Genomic DNA, 14,271 nt, shown 5'->3' on the forward strand with positions numbered 1-14,271 from the left:
TCTCATGTAGCATAACAGAATATGATAATTTATGCAAAGAAATGAATACAACATGCAACTGTATATAAAAGTACAACAATGTGTAGTCATCTCAACTAGGTTTACAAGACATGCACTAAGATACAAATTTTCAAGAAATGCTACAAACTATTTAATTCATACTTATTTGTCCATATTTGATTTCCATGCTTGCCAATCGATATTCCTCTTTCCTACATTTGATTCGGTGACTGTCAACTTTTTTATGGCGATCAAGGGAATCATGCTTGGTCTACCGTGAGCGCACATGAAGGGAAACTTGGCGTGAGCAAGTTGATCAACTAATCTAGATTGTTGATCAATATCGAGTGGATCTTGAAACATGATTGCACCTTTTGAAAAGTCAGCTGGGTATATGTCCAAAAGGCAGAAGATACGAGCTCACCTCGACATGCTTTTGAATTAACCAATTCAAGCATTTCTTTAGGCATAAATCTTGTTTCTTTCCCCCATTCTCTGTTATAATTCTGCTCATCATTTTGTTCTTCATTGTTACCAGCTGGATCCTCAAATTCATGTCCATTATCGATCTGTCGATCATAAGAATTGATCAGAGTTTGGATACCACTTAACTCTTCTACCAGAACAGGTAGATATCCTCTAATCAATCTAGTCATTTCCACACCTTCCTTTTTACCTAATCTACCCAGCAATAAAGTAGGAACAGCTTTGATCTCAATTTGAACATAATCACCTTCTATACCTTCTGAAACAGGCAAATCAAGTGATATTCCCCATCTTCTAAACACGTTTAATACGCCAGGCATAGCTAGTTGTTTCGCTTCTAAAGCTGTAAGAATTATCGTAGGTGGGTTTCTGCTAAGCTTTGTTTGAGCTATGTTATTTTTCCTAAATCCAGAGCATAAAGCGTAAAGGATGTTTTCGACTGATATACGTTCATCAGCTGCATGCTGGTCTATAAGCACCACAGCTTTTTCAACATTAGAAGCAGGTAAAACCACTGAAATATATTTCTTATCAACTTGTCCAACTATCTCTGAGTGACCAAGTGAAGCTTTAGTCAACTGGATACTCGTTTTTGGCTTCTCCTGTTCCTTCTCAAGTGCGATCGGTCTAGCTGATAAAGGGTCTACGACTCGATCTTCGAAATTTGCACAATTTTGACAATTCTCACTTTCAACATTCATGGTGCCGAATGATCGCTTGAGTGGTGAGGTGACCCGTTTAGTAGGCAGTATACCAGTATCTACAGATTTTTGCAGGTCCATGATCCATTTAGATGTTTGACTGGATTTTGTAGCTATACGTGATGCTTGGTTGACCAGTGTTGCAGAAATTTCCTTCTTTCGGGCTAGAAGGTTTTCGAATGGCGTCAACGGAGGTGTCGGGGGCAGTACATCAAGGTGAGGTGATGCAGGCGCAGCGAGATCTTCGGTGTTTCGAGTAGGAGTAAGGATAGTTGCAGTAGGTTTGATGCCCGAGAACGTCAATGGTAAAGGTCTTGTTAAATCCCACCGAGCTTCTATGGCAGTACGAGAAGTAAGTTGTTTACCCAGAGGCGATGGACCATGTAAGGCATGGGAGGGAGATATGTCTGTAGATGTATTGTTATGAATGCGATTTGGCGAATTGGAGTGTGCTTTGACACGATCATACCCATTCTTCTTAAGGTATTCATCCACCACAGCCAGCAGCAATGCTTGAACCTTGCCAAAATCCTGTGAAATGGTGTTGTCAGCTATCGTATACAAGACTGAAACTTATGCTTTGCGTAGTCATCTCACCTTATACCCCAAGGTACCTTTAGTAGGTTCAAAACTAACATCAACTTCTTCCGCTGGTAGGATGACGTTCAAAACATAAATTGGATGTCTTTCTAGCCTTCTAGGCGATATCCTTCTATCTACAACATACCATGTAAGCTACGACCATACCGTCTTGATTCCGAAACAGCTCACCTATATTTGCATTTTCAGCGTCATCATGCTCTCCTGTTGAAGCAAAATTACCGAATCGACTATTGGTAAACTTCTTGGCAATGGATAAATGGAGATCTGAGCGGGTGATCGGATAGTTGTTGATGTCTACATGTCCATAGAAATATCAGCTATGTCTGTAGCTTTCTGAACATGCCTATATCGTCAGCTTACATAGATGTTGATGTGACTGATGATAGTACGATAGTTCGAGGTCAGATAATAACTCGGCTCTACAAGAAGACTGCGAGATATAGCTCACTTTGGTGATATCGCCCGAAAGACTGATGAATCCTTCTACACGTTTCGTTCCAGCTGAGACACGTATATTTTGCACTCGCTATTCGCATCATCAGCTAACATGCACCAAAATCCTCTGCGCCAGCTTACATGCACAAGGGCATTTCCATATAGCGACCTGAACAGTCGAACGCTAGATTTGCACTATTACGAAATTCTATCGTAAGCTGAAAATCGTTAGAGATTACGAGTGGGAGAAAGCTTACTTGAGGAATATCTAAGGCTATTCTCTTATCGCCATACCCTTTTTCTTCCCATATCATCCATTTTATACCTGGTCTACCCAGCGCGAAAACCTCTATAATCTTCTTACATTGTCTCATCAAGGTCTCTTCATTATATTTTGACAGTTCTTCTTTTCTAACTGGAATATTATGAAAAATCTCTTTGACCGTTATTATCGTTCCGGTTTCTGATGAGATTGATCTAGAAGGGTCAATACCAAAATAAAGGGTTTTAGACGATTTAAGGATTTTCGTATATGCTTCTTCAGAAGGCGAAGATCGAGACGTAATAGTCAAAAGAGATAGTTGCGTTATCGAAGACAAAGCTACAGAATAACTCGTTATGATGAGCTTTAACACATAGGCAATCATGCAGCTGCAAGCTCACCCTCTCCCCTAAATCCATAAGATCCTACTGAGCCGAGATTGGATTCGTTTAGGTTTTTGCTAGTTCCTAAGGAAGATGATATCAGCAAGAAAGAGATGGATCCCTGCAACGAGAGGCCACAGCCACTGGTGATTTCCACAGGTATTTAAAGGAGCCTCAGAAAAAAATCAGCACTCACGATACCTCTTACCAACCCTCTTTAATCCTTCTTGTCCAATCCCACACCCATCATCTTTCACTCTGATACTTTCATTCCCTTTGACTAAGCTTATGATTATATCCAGAGTTTTCGCTCCAGCATCCAAAGAATTCTGCAATATTTCGGAAAGTATTTGAGGAAATGTTGGGATGATAAGTGATGATCGTATAGCTGTGGAAGTTGGCGTGGGGAGTGGAGTAATGGATCCCATGTTATCAACCTCCAAGCCTTCTTCAATGGAATGATCCCTTCCTCGTTATAGCTATATAAGTCAAACTAGGCCAAGATCTTGATTTTACATGACTATGACCAAGAAGGAATTTAATATAAACCGGTATCCACATATATGTATATCAGCCTAAACTAAAGAAGAAAAAACAGATCAAGAAAAGACAAGGAAAGAAAAGAAAAGACAACCTTCATCATCATAGTACTGTACGTTATCTCGAAATGTTGGATCACCTCCACTTCCACCATACCATTCATTCATATCCATGTCGGGGTTGCTATATTTCAGAATCCAACTTTTACACATATACACAGGATACAATACTTCAACTCTTGGATCATCATGGCAACGGCAGGAATATCAGAATCAGCAGCTTCATCGAGCTCATACCTAGATATACCTCTTCATATCAAGTATATACAGAATTTAGACAAGGTAAGCTTTGACCAATCGATGATATATGTTCCTGCGCCTTGTCGTCATGATGGGATAGTACAATGTGAAACAAAGTAAAAGATATGAGGAATAATGTGCTGACTTGGAAAATGGATCGATATCTAGCGCCAAGATTTAGCATATCATCTAACGTCGCATTTACGACTCAATGGTATATACTGGGGATTAACAGCTTCCCATATAATGGGTCAACCTTCCGCTTTGGATAAGGAAGGTGTGATCGAATATGTCTTGTCGTGCTGGGATGGAGAATCAGGTAAGCTGAATGTCTATACCTAATGTGACTCAAGTATTAGATAGCTGATTTCCAAACGGTTGTATAGGTACTTTTGGACCTCATCCAGGACATGATGGACATATATTAGCTACTTTATCAGGTATACAAATTATGTTAATGCAGGATGCTATCGATCGTATAAATGTGGAAAGTATAACTCAATGTAAGCTTATCATATTATACCTATACTCATCTTATTAGCGATAAGAGGAGAATACCCGATGATCTATCTTCATTGAATGGAAATGCTAACTTCGTTTTTTGGTTATAGTCCTCCTGGAACGTATAAATGATGATGGATCAGTATCAGGTGATTCATGGGGTGAAATAGATACAAGGTTCACATATATCTGTTTGTCATCTTTGAATTTGCTTGGAAAATTGAATCAAATACCTTTAGAAAAGAAGGAGAAAATTATTGAACATATAAGTAAATGTAGAAATCTTGATGGTGGGTTTGGTAGAGTTCCAGGCGCAGAAAGTCATTCTGGGCAAAGTAAGTAAATCTCATTAATTGTATAAATTATTGAATGAATAACTGATAAATTTCCTTTTACACAATTTAGTATGGGTCTGCACAGCTGCATTATCAATATTAGATAGACAAGATTTAATAGAGGTTCCTCTATTGGCTTCTTGGTTATCTGAAAGACAATTACCTAATGGTGGATTAAATGGACGTCCTGAAAAATTAGAAGATGTAAGTTGTTGCGAGGAGCATTTAATAACCTTACTACTTACCTGTGTGTCACATGGGAATGAGCGGTATCATAGCTAACATTGCTATATATCATAGGTCTGCTATTCATGGTGGTGTTTAGCTTCTATATCAATATTAGGTAAATTGAATTGGATAAATAAAGATAAATTAATAAACTTTATTCTTGGCGCACAGGTAAGCTTCACCTCACTTGGGTTTAGGAGCAAAAGGAAGCTTATGATATTTGACCTCAGGATCTGGAAGATGGTGGTATAGCGGATAGACCAGGCGATTGGGTAGATGTGTTCCATACCATATTCGGGGTAGCAGGTTAGTCTCATTCACTTCTGACCCTTGAGGGATATACCAGACTTTCTTTTGTGGTTGCAGTCTGTAAGTTAACGTGTTCTTGGCTTATATCTAGGTCTATCCTTACTTGGGTATCCAGGATTACAGGACATAGATCCAGTTTACTGTATGCCAGCATCACTGATTGACAAATTAGATATAAGAAAGCCATATGCTACTTTAGAAAGAATGACTTCTTATCCTTAAAAAAAAACTCATCACATATTGTATTTACATGCATGATCATGACTTCGGAACATCCTAAATCTATTGCTTGAATCTTCAATGAATATTTGTCACTATTGTACACCACTTTCTCCACCTGGTACAGTAGCGTGACCTTCACCTTCACCTGCAGCGCCACCAGCTGAAGGAGTTTGTGTACCTGAAACAGCTTGTGAACCCATTGCCATACTTGCTTGACCAGCTTGTGTAGCGGCAAGTCTTTGTCTTTTCTTTTCTGCTTCTGCTTCTTTTTCAGATTCTATTGTTGCTACTATTTTTTCGATTTCTGATTGTTCGAGATGCTACAGTGGAAACAATCATTAGCATACAATATTCTATGTTGAAGACCGATCCAAATTCGAATAATCGGGTTCCAGTTAAATCATGGAAGGAAATTTCAAACTTACAGTAATAACACCATAACTTTCCATTACACTAATTTCGATATTTTTTGCACCAGTTTGAACGACTTCCAATAAAGATTTTACAGTTAATTTAATTGAATCATCTCTTTCTAAATTTTCTGTATAATTTTTTTCTAAAAATTCTCTAACTGTTTTTGATGCTCTACCAATTGAACATGCTTTCCATGCAGAATAAATACCTGAAGGTTCAGTTTGATATAATTTTGGTATTTTATCATTCGGATCAAATCCAACTACCAAAGTAGATATTCCAAATGGTCTAACACCACCAGATTGGGTATATTTTTGTTGAATTCCTGCAATATGTTTTGTAATATATTCAATACTAACTGGATCTTCTACTGTTAATCTATGTGATTGGCATTCTACTCTAGCTTTATCAATTAATATTCTACCATCTGCTGTTAAACCTATTATCAAACAACGAACATTACCATATCAGCTCTCTCCTCCGTGTGCTCTAAGTAGATTTCAAGTAGATTTCAAGAGGGCCAACGGAAACGAAATACCGAAACGCCAACTCACCTGCAAATGCTACACAGACATGATCATCCAACATAGCAACTTTTCTAACTGTTCTTGGATCCTGTAACTGTAAGGTTGATTTCTTCTCCACACCTAAGACTACGCATGATGATCCTCGTACACCGACCTAGTTGAGTATTATGTTAGCTATATACTCCTTTGACTTCTAGCTTGAGTTGATATTTACAGCACATGTACCCCTTCGTACAGCCTCGAGAGCATATTCTACTTGGAAAAGCTATGTTCTTCATCAGCTACTATACAGGCCACATCCCTGGTTGCAATCAGCTTACATGTCCATCAGGAGAGAATACCGTTAACGCTATACAAGAAATGGACAATCAGCTTGGAAGGGACAGGTGCAATCGGTGAAACAGCTTACCTCGGTCGTATGATCTTGACATGGTAAATATGAAGTGGAAGGGCTTCTAGATGTAGATGTAAAGTGTAGCTCAAGTGAAGATGAATATCAAGCTGGTATTGAAAGAGGTATGAGTGGTATCGTCTAGGTGAATATCAATGTTGAATATCTTTAATGGTGAAATGATGAACGCGCGTTGACAAACGATGATGATGCATTCAACTTATCCGGGGTATACTCAATTAGGCGAGCGATTGTGTGTACCCAGTACCGAGCCATAGCTTAATAGGCACGCCAACCGCTACACATATGTGGAATGACTCCTGTACGAGTCGCATGCCTATTGTTGGTCATCAGTCATGTTTGGTTCTTGCTCACCGTTTGTAGGATAACAGGTATATTGATGAACGGTCAACTCTTCTATGCATGTCGAATGTCAACATCAATCTAACAAGAAGCAATCTCACAATGGCAGGACAGGCAAGGAAGAGAACAGCTGCCCAGCGAAAGCAGAGGGATGAAGACGAAGAACCGTTGAATCCTGGTAAGTTAGCTGTTTGCAATGGCTTAGTCCTATAAACGCTGACTTTTCGATAAAGGAGAGATTCTCGATAATGATGGTGTGTGAATGCCCTCCTAGATCTATACACAATCATCAAGCTGAGATTTTGTTATGACGTCTAGGTCAAGATGAGCAGATACAGCTTTTGCGCGAAAAGAATATTAATGATAATAAACAAGCCCATATCGCATTGGATTTAGGGGTATTGACAGCTTTCGTCATGTAAGTGATAACTGTACAATTCACCGTCATGGATATATCTAATTTATGAATATCTTAGAACTGTACTTCAATTCTTCGATCATATCAAATCACCTAATCCCATATTCTGTATATTGGCTATCATACAAGCTGTTCTTCTTCCCTTTTCGCTAACTCCATCTTGGATATCCTATGTAACCCCGACACAAATAACACCTGATATTCATTTATATTCATTATCAATTCAGTTGACTGTCAGTTTATGTGCTATATCCATAAGGTATCAACATTCATTACCTTATCAAGGTGGAGGTCAAGCAAGTATGTTAGCTTTAGAAATGGGTGAAATAGCTAGATGGATTATGCCTGCTTTAGTAGTAGGTGCGGTTGACGTTCAAAGACGCGGTGAACGACAAGCCGAAGAGAAGTTGGTTTTGTTAGAACAAATGAAATATGATCTGAAAGGTGCTTAGTGGTATAAGCCAGAGGAAACATAGACATATACTTTGGTCTCAATTGTATGAAGACTTTAGCTTACAGAAATACAAAATAACCCTTTGGCTTTCTTGGCTCAGCAATGTATTTCGGGCTTTGCATGTATATATGGCTGACATCTATAGGTCACAAAGTATATCCCGAAGAAATCGCACTAAAAATGTCTCTCACTCACATATAACGGATTTAACAGCCCAATCAATCAGTCCCAATCGAAACACTAAAACATTCCATAAAAATTCGGTCATCATTCATGTGGCTGATCGCATCAGATTCAGGTCGACCGATACAAGAGCAACATTACAATAACAATATAACTGCCCATATTCTTCTTTCTCAAGTTTGACTTTTCTCTTTGCACCTCAAAGTTTTGCTCAAGCCAAATCCCCCACCATCTATCTTTCAATCTCCTCAATATCGCATCGCTTTTATACGCATGACCATCTAAACTGGTTCATCTTCCATAAAACCCACTCTTATCATATTACCCCTTCTCCAAGATATTACATCTCAATTCCTCTCATTCTATCTGAACCTCTTATCTTGCTGTAACCGCCTAATAAGATGTCTCAACCCCCTCGTCCGGCTTTAAAACCGGGTGACAGGAAAGACTCTAAAGTCCGTTTCTCTCGTGAAGAAATGGCACCTGTTCGATCCGATCCATCCGATTTCCTTCCTTCGCATGATCAAGTTCAACCTAGATCATCTATAGTCTCAACATACGCTGATGCTCAGGAAGGAGAATATTACGACTCAGCATCTTATCCCTTTTACTCGGAACCCGTTGAATTAGGCGAATCTATCGATGATACTAGCCAGCTTCATGGTCATACAGAATACTACCGAGAAGTACCCAACGAAGAAGAAGAAGAGGAGCAACTTTATCGTGAACAACAACATCAACAACAGCAAATACCACAACAGTCTCGTGCCACTAATGACGCTTACACAGCTACACCACCCAGGGTAGCAGGAGGTAGAAGATGGTCTTCTGCTCAACATCGACCCACACTAGACACATTGCTTTCTAACGAGGAAGAATATCATCAAGTATCATCTTCACCTAGAAGTTCCGTGACACAAAACCAAGCTAATGCTTATCACGAAGAAGCACCATCGCCTTACAGACCGCCTTCAGCTTTAAGATCTTCATTCGCCCAACGAGATAGAGATCAAGCTACCGGTAGTCCCAGATCAGGATTTTACACTGCACAAGATTTACCTCCCACACCATATAGAGGAGCTAGAGCATCAGCGCCCCATATAGGTTATACACCTCCAAGAAGACTGTTGGAGCAACAAAGATATTCAATCGCAAACGGTTCACCTAATATGGGTAACGGCAATGGGAATTCACCTAGAATGCCTACCAATCCTGATTTGTTTTCACCTGGAAATAGAGGTACATTTGGTGAAAGAAACGGTAGTATCGCTGATAGACGATATTCACCTGTACCTCCTTATGAAGGAGAATACCAGAACGCCTCTGAGTATAACAGAAGAGATTCTAGAGCTCAAAGAGAAAATTACGATGACGGAAAAGATAGATTGTGGGTTGAAGGTAACGATAACGGTAGAGACCAAGTTCCAAGATCAGGGTACAATGAAAAAGATAGAAGTGATTCTGATGAAACGTTATATGACGAAAAGCGAAACGATGCAACCACTTACGTGACACCATCAAATAATAATTTCAGTAATAATACATTTAGAGGTAGACAAAGAAGTCTTAGTGATACTTCCAAACTCAATATACCTGAAAGTAATGGTAAAATGAGAAGAAGAACCACAAGACAATTGGAAGAAGATGATGATGATGATGGATCATCGACGTATCATGTTAAAGGTGGTGTATTTTCACAATTGTTGAAATTAACTGGTAGAACTAATACAATGAGAAGAAGAATCTCTTCAAGATCTGGTTTTGGTGGTGATGGAAAATCTAGTGGACCAGGTTTATTACCTACAATGAAATCTTTAGGATTAAGAAGATTAGATAGTAAAGCTTCAACTACATTTGGTGGTCAAGATGAATTAGATGAAGACGATCCTAGAGTAACAGGTCAAAAAAAGAAAAAGAATAGAAGAAATAGTTTATCAGATTTACCTTTTATGAGAACTGATACAGGTGATAGTAGTTTATATCCTGCAGGTAAAAGAAAAAGAAGAGCTAGTATTCAATTACACGTTGCTGGTGAGTTGTTTGTCCTTAGTTTGACTGCTAATAGAACATCTTCGATTCTGATAATTACGAATTTTAGACATTTTAACAAGACAACAATTCATACTAAAATTAGCTAAAGCATTAATGACATTTGGAGCACCATCACATAGAATTGAATCACAATTATCAGCTACAGCTTTGGTATTAGAAATTGATGCGCAATTTATACATTTCCCTTCAATCGTAATAGCAAGTTTTGGTGATATGGATACAAGAACTTCAGAAACACATTTCGTCAAGGTTCAAAATGGTGGATTAGAATTAGGTAAATTACATAAAGTACATAATATTTACAAATCTGTCGTTCATGATGAAATGGATGCTTCAGAAGGTACAAGATTAATCCATCAATTGATTAAAGCTCCACAAGAATATAATTTATGGCAAAGAATGTTATTAGCCTTTTTATGTTCTGGTCTGATAGCTCCTGTTGGTTTTGGTGGTTCTTTTGTAGATGGTTTAGCATCTGGTGCTTTAGGTATTTTATTAAGTTTCATGCAATTGCATGTTGCAAGTAAATCTGCTATGTACTCTAATATTTTCGAGTAAGTATAGTATACCCCTCATTTGATTGATATGATCTTAACTGATGTTCAAACTTCCTTTTTAGAATCTCAATCGCAACAGTCGTCTCCTTCACCGCAAGAGGTTTATCTACTACCGGTATTTTTTGTTACCAGGCTGTAGCCTCGGCTGGTGTTGTGCTGATCCTACCTGGGTATACTATCTGTAAGTTCAACTTACTCGTAGAATCCTTTTCTAATGGATACGATTCGAGCAAAGCTTACGATACTGTACATCGATAGTATGTGGTTCTCTTGAACTTGCTTCTAAGAATATCATGTCTGGATCGGTCAGAATGGTTTACGCTATTATTTACTCGTTATTCCTGGTAAGTAAACCCGCATTCATTGCAGACAGTTAGCTAATTCGGCGATCATATATCTAGGGTTTCGGTATCACCATTGGATCCGATTTATTCTACGTATTCGATAAAAATGCGAGATTCGCTTCACAAGCAGCTGCAAGAGCTTCTCAATCTTATATTCGTATACATGGTGAATTTTTCTCTGATTCAATGTTAAATATGACAAGTGAAACAACTGGATTACCACAATCGTTATTTAATGGTACATTTACATTTTCAAATTCAACTGAAGATCATGTCACATCAAATTTGAATCAAGGTGCAATTATTTGTGTTAGAGATGAAGATTGGCCTTGGTGGAGACAAGGTATGCCGCAAATTTATTTGATTTTATTCATTCCAATTTTTAGTGTTTTATTATCAATGTGGAATATGCAACCTTTAAGAAGTAGACAATTACCTGTAATGTGTGTAATTTGTTGTATGGGTTATTTAACAAATGCTTTAGCAAATCATTATATTTTCGATAGAAGTGATGTGGTTTCTGCTTTAGGTGCTTTTGTTATTGGGTAAGTTCGGCGTTTCCTCCCCTTTGAATTTATCTTTTACGTTAGATCTAAATTGGAGTGAAAGTACTGATAGATTTTCACATTCGACGATAATAGGGTAATGGGTAATATCTATTCAAGAGTATTTGGAGGTACAGCTTTCACATCAATGGTTCCAGGAGTTTTGTTCTTGGTACCTGTAGGTATTTCTACCCATCCTTATGAAATGGTGGAAATGACTGATCACATACATTATTCGTAGTCTGGTATAGCAGCTGCAGGTGGTTTAGCGATGACCACAAATCCTCATCATAGTGATTCGTATTCACAAGGTTTGATTATTGGATTTAGAATGGTGCAAGTAGCTATTGGTATTACTGTAAGTCACGATGATCCTACCAAATGCAAAAACAGGGGACTGGTCAGAAAGAGCTGTCGGAATGGAAGGCAAGGCGAAGAGAGTTATAGAGGAACCCAAGGCGAAAAAAGGCGAAAAGAACCCGACAGGGGATAGGGGTACAAGAAGAGGAAATTTTAGAGGGCATGTAGCGGAAGGGGGAAAGGGGGAGGGGGATTATGTGATAAAGTATGACGGTAAAGGTGCTGGAGAACAGGGGACGGGACAAGAGAGGATCGATTAGAGGATGGTGCCCGGATCAATTTCCCGATAGCTAGTATCCTTAAGAAGAGAATTTACCGCTAATCACCTTCTTTCTATGTTTCTTAGGTCGGTCTGTTCGGTTCAGGTTTATTGATCTATTCATTCGGAAGAAAGAAAGGTGCTGCCTTATTCGCTTTCTAAGAGCCCCAACCTACAGCCTCGAGATCTTTTACCATACCTCGTTTCGATATACCAAATATACCTGAAAATCTCATGAAAATACCAGATATCACTGTTTGTTTCTTTACCTTTTTAACTTTACCGTACACATATATCTCTGCTTAACATCCATTCAGACCACATTTTCTGTAGTTCTAGCATTTTTTCTGTATTGACAAACTTTTATAATATTGTATATGCAAAATGTGGCTCTTCGTACGATTGACTGAAAGAAGCTGAAGAGTGGCAATCCGGTTTTCGAGTGATAAGTTACGGATCCGTGATTAGCAATATGGTTGACTCAATAACCCCAATATGTACTGTCGGGGGTAATAATTTTGGCGCATTTCGCGTTTTTACACCATAGAGGCTGGTTTTGAGATGAACACTCAATTATGACTTTTTGTGGAAATGGACTTTGATACTTACATAGTTATGATCATCTTGGTCGTATCTTTCTTATGTTTCAACAGAAAAATTCTTGTTTATATGCATGCAGTCGAGCAATTGTGCTTGAAAGCAAAAATGAGCAGATTTCAAGCACTGCCACTTTCATTTTGGTGCAGGAAATTAAGGTTTGTATGGGACAGGTATTTTTGGTCAGCCAACACTCTGGTCCATGGAACCAATTTGATTGTTACATGCACTTATTTTAGACAATATATAGAAGACGTAACCTGAAGGATGACAGTGCTGCAGAAAGCAGAATGTCAATGAAGAAAATGTTATAATTGACTGTCCAGTTGAAAACCAGCCTCTATGGTGTAAAAACGCGAAATGCGCCAAAATTATTACCCCCGACAGTAATTTCGAAATCTGTTCATGACATTTTTGTCTGGTAAGAACCCCTCGTTATCATCTGTCCCTCGTCTATTTTTTCAATCTTACCCCGATACTCAAGCTCTCTCGAAACCCTTGTTAGCGAAGCGAAGCAAACATGGACAATCAACCATTAGGATTTCTCGAAGGACCCCCAATTGGCTGTCATTCTCAATCAATTCCCGTCGAGCTATTATTCCATATAGTGGATATAGCTCTAACATTATCTCTTGTAGAAATCGAGCTCATTATGTCGTTAAATTCGACATTCCACTATCAATATTCTCCTCAATACTTCAGACATGTCAAGATTGGATGGCAAAATAAATTTGGAAAATACGCTCGACCTAATCCTACACGTATAATTTATCGAGACTCGATACTTTTTACTAGTCCCGAAGTAGAACAGTATGAGTTGCTTTATCAGAGAGAACACAAGAGATTCGTAACAATATGTCAATCTATAACACACTTGAGAATCAATACAATTGGTATCAAAATGATCACGGCCGCTGTAGAAAAGTTCAGATCTACCTCCATTTTCAGTTTACACAAGGGAGCTGTGGCTTCCGAGTTATTCAAAAATGTCAGATATCTCATACTGCAACCTTTCGAAAGCCGTTAAGAGAGCAAGATACCATCCAATGAACGTGATCGCATATGGTCAAAATGTCTGTATACCATTATGAAACATATCAATCCTACACATGTTTGCATACATCATTCCCAATATCAACTGAGCGCGAAATTCACCTCGCCACCTGGACTTACAGGCGGCCAGATTACTTGCCGTAATATCCTCGAAGATATTTTCAAATACATGAACAGAGGTTTGTGGAATCGGGTAGAATCATTGACACAACATCAAATACTTGTTCAAGAATCTCACAGCTTAAAATATTACTCATTACCACTTATGATATTGGGTAAAATTCCTCTGCAGAGGTATTTCCTGATTTACGATTTCGAGTTTCCTAAACCTATCCAATATGCTATATTTCAGAGTGATTGCAAGATTCATCGATATACTTTTGAAAACCCTCAAGTGACAAAACAACCTAGCAGAATTGAACTGTTGAATCACATCAAGCCTTTGAAGTA

At 38.5% G+C, this 14,271-nt stretch overlaps 5 protein-coding genes across 5 annotated transcripts; 3 read left to right on the forward strand and 2 right to left on the reverse strand.

The window, feature by feature from the left end:
• Nucleotides 1–162: 162 nt before the first annotated feature.
• On the reverse strand, nt 163–3,298 carry L201_003766 (uncharacterized protein; the record flags this gene model as incomplete). The annotated part of the gene is made up of 10 exons (XM_066219517.1): nt 163–371; nt 425–1,718; nt 1,785–1,903; nt 1,959–2,084; nt 2,151–2,166; nt 2,239–2,316; nt 2,367–2,420; nt 2,483–2,826; nt 2,889–2,954; nt 3,067–3,298. 10 exons carry the CDS (start codon nt 3,296–3,298, stop codon nt 163–165), a joined length of 2,538 nt encoding a protein of 845 aa, XP_066075614.1.
• A 360-nt stretch (nt 3,299–3,658) lies between these two features.
• Nucleotides 3,659–5,304, forward strand: L201_003767 (uncharacterized protein; the record flags this gene model as incomplete). The annotated part of the gene is made up of 8 exons (XM_066219518.1): nt 3,659–3,751; nt 3,878–4,028; nt 4,096–4,212; nt 4,321–4,545; nt 4,616–4,749; nt 4,846–4,944; nt 5,004–5,079; nt 5,174–5,304. 8 exons carry the CDS (start codon nt 3,659–3,661, stop codon nt 5,302–5,304), a joined length of 1,026 nt encoding a protein of 341 aa, XP_066075615.1.
• Nucleotides 5,305–5,396: 92 nt separating this feature from the next.
• L201_003768 (uncharacterized protein) lies at nt 5,397–6,676 on the reverse strand (the record flags this gene model as incomplete). The annotated part of the gene is made up of 6 exons (XM_066219519.1): nt 5,397–5,624; nt 5,730–6,157; nt 6,273–6,399; nt 6,460–6,510; nt 6,566–6,594; nt 6,655–6,676. 6 exons carry the CDS (start codon nt 6,674–6,676, stop codon nt 5,397–5,399), a joined length of 885 nt encoding a protein of 294 aa, XP_066075616.1.
• Nucleotides 6,677–7,101: 425 nt separating this feature from the next.
• L201_003769 (uncharacterized protein) lies at nt 7,102–7,869 on the forward strand (the record flags this gene model as incomplete). The annotated part of the gene is made up of 4 exons (XM_066219520.1): nt 7,102–7,177; nt 7,233–7,253; nt 7,318–7,417; nt 7,476–7,869. The coding sequence occupies 4 exons, from the start codon at nt 7,102–7,104 to the stop codon at nt 7,867–7,869; spliced, it is 591 nt and encodes a 196-aa protein (XP_066075617.1).
• A 586-nt stretch (nt 7,870–8,455) lies between these two features.
• On the forward strand, nt 8,456–12,333 carry L201_003770 (uncharacterized protein; the record flags this gene model as incomplete). Its single annotated transcript, XM_066219521.1, has 8 exons — nt 8,456–10,085; nt 10,153–10,660; nt 10,726–10,844; nt 10,922–11,007; nt 11,065–11,552; nt 11,649–11,730; nt 11,794–11,910; nt 12,259–12,333. The coding sequence occupies 8 exons, from the start codon at nt 8,456–8,458 to the stop codon at nt 12,331–12,333; spliced, it is 3,105 nt and encodes a 1,034-aa protein (XP_066075618.1).
• Nucleotides 12,334–14,271: the final 1,938 nt, after the last annotated feature.

Source organism: Kwoniella dendrophila, chromosome 4, assembly GCF_036810415.1.
Source record: "Kwoniella dendrophila CBS 6074 chromosome 4, complete sequence".
NCBI lineage: Eukaryota > Fungi > Basidiomycota > Tremellomycetes > Tremellales > Cryptococcaceae > Kwoniella > Kwoniella dendrophila.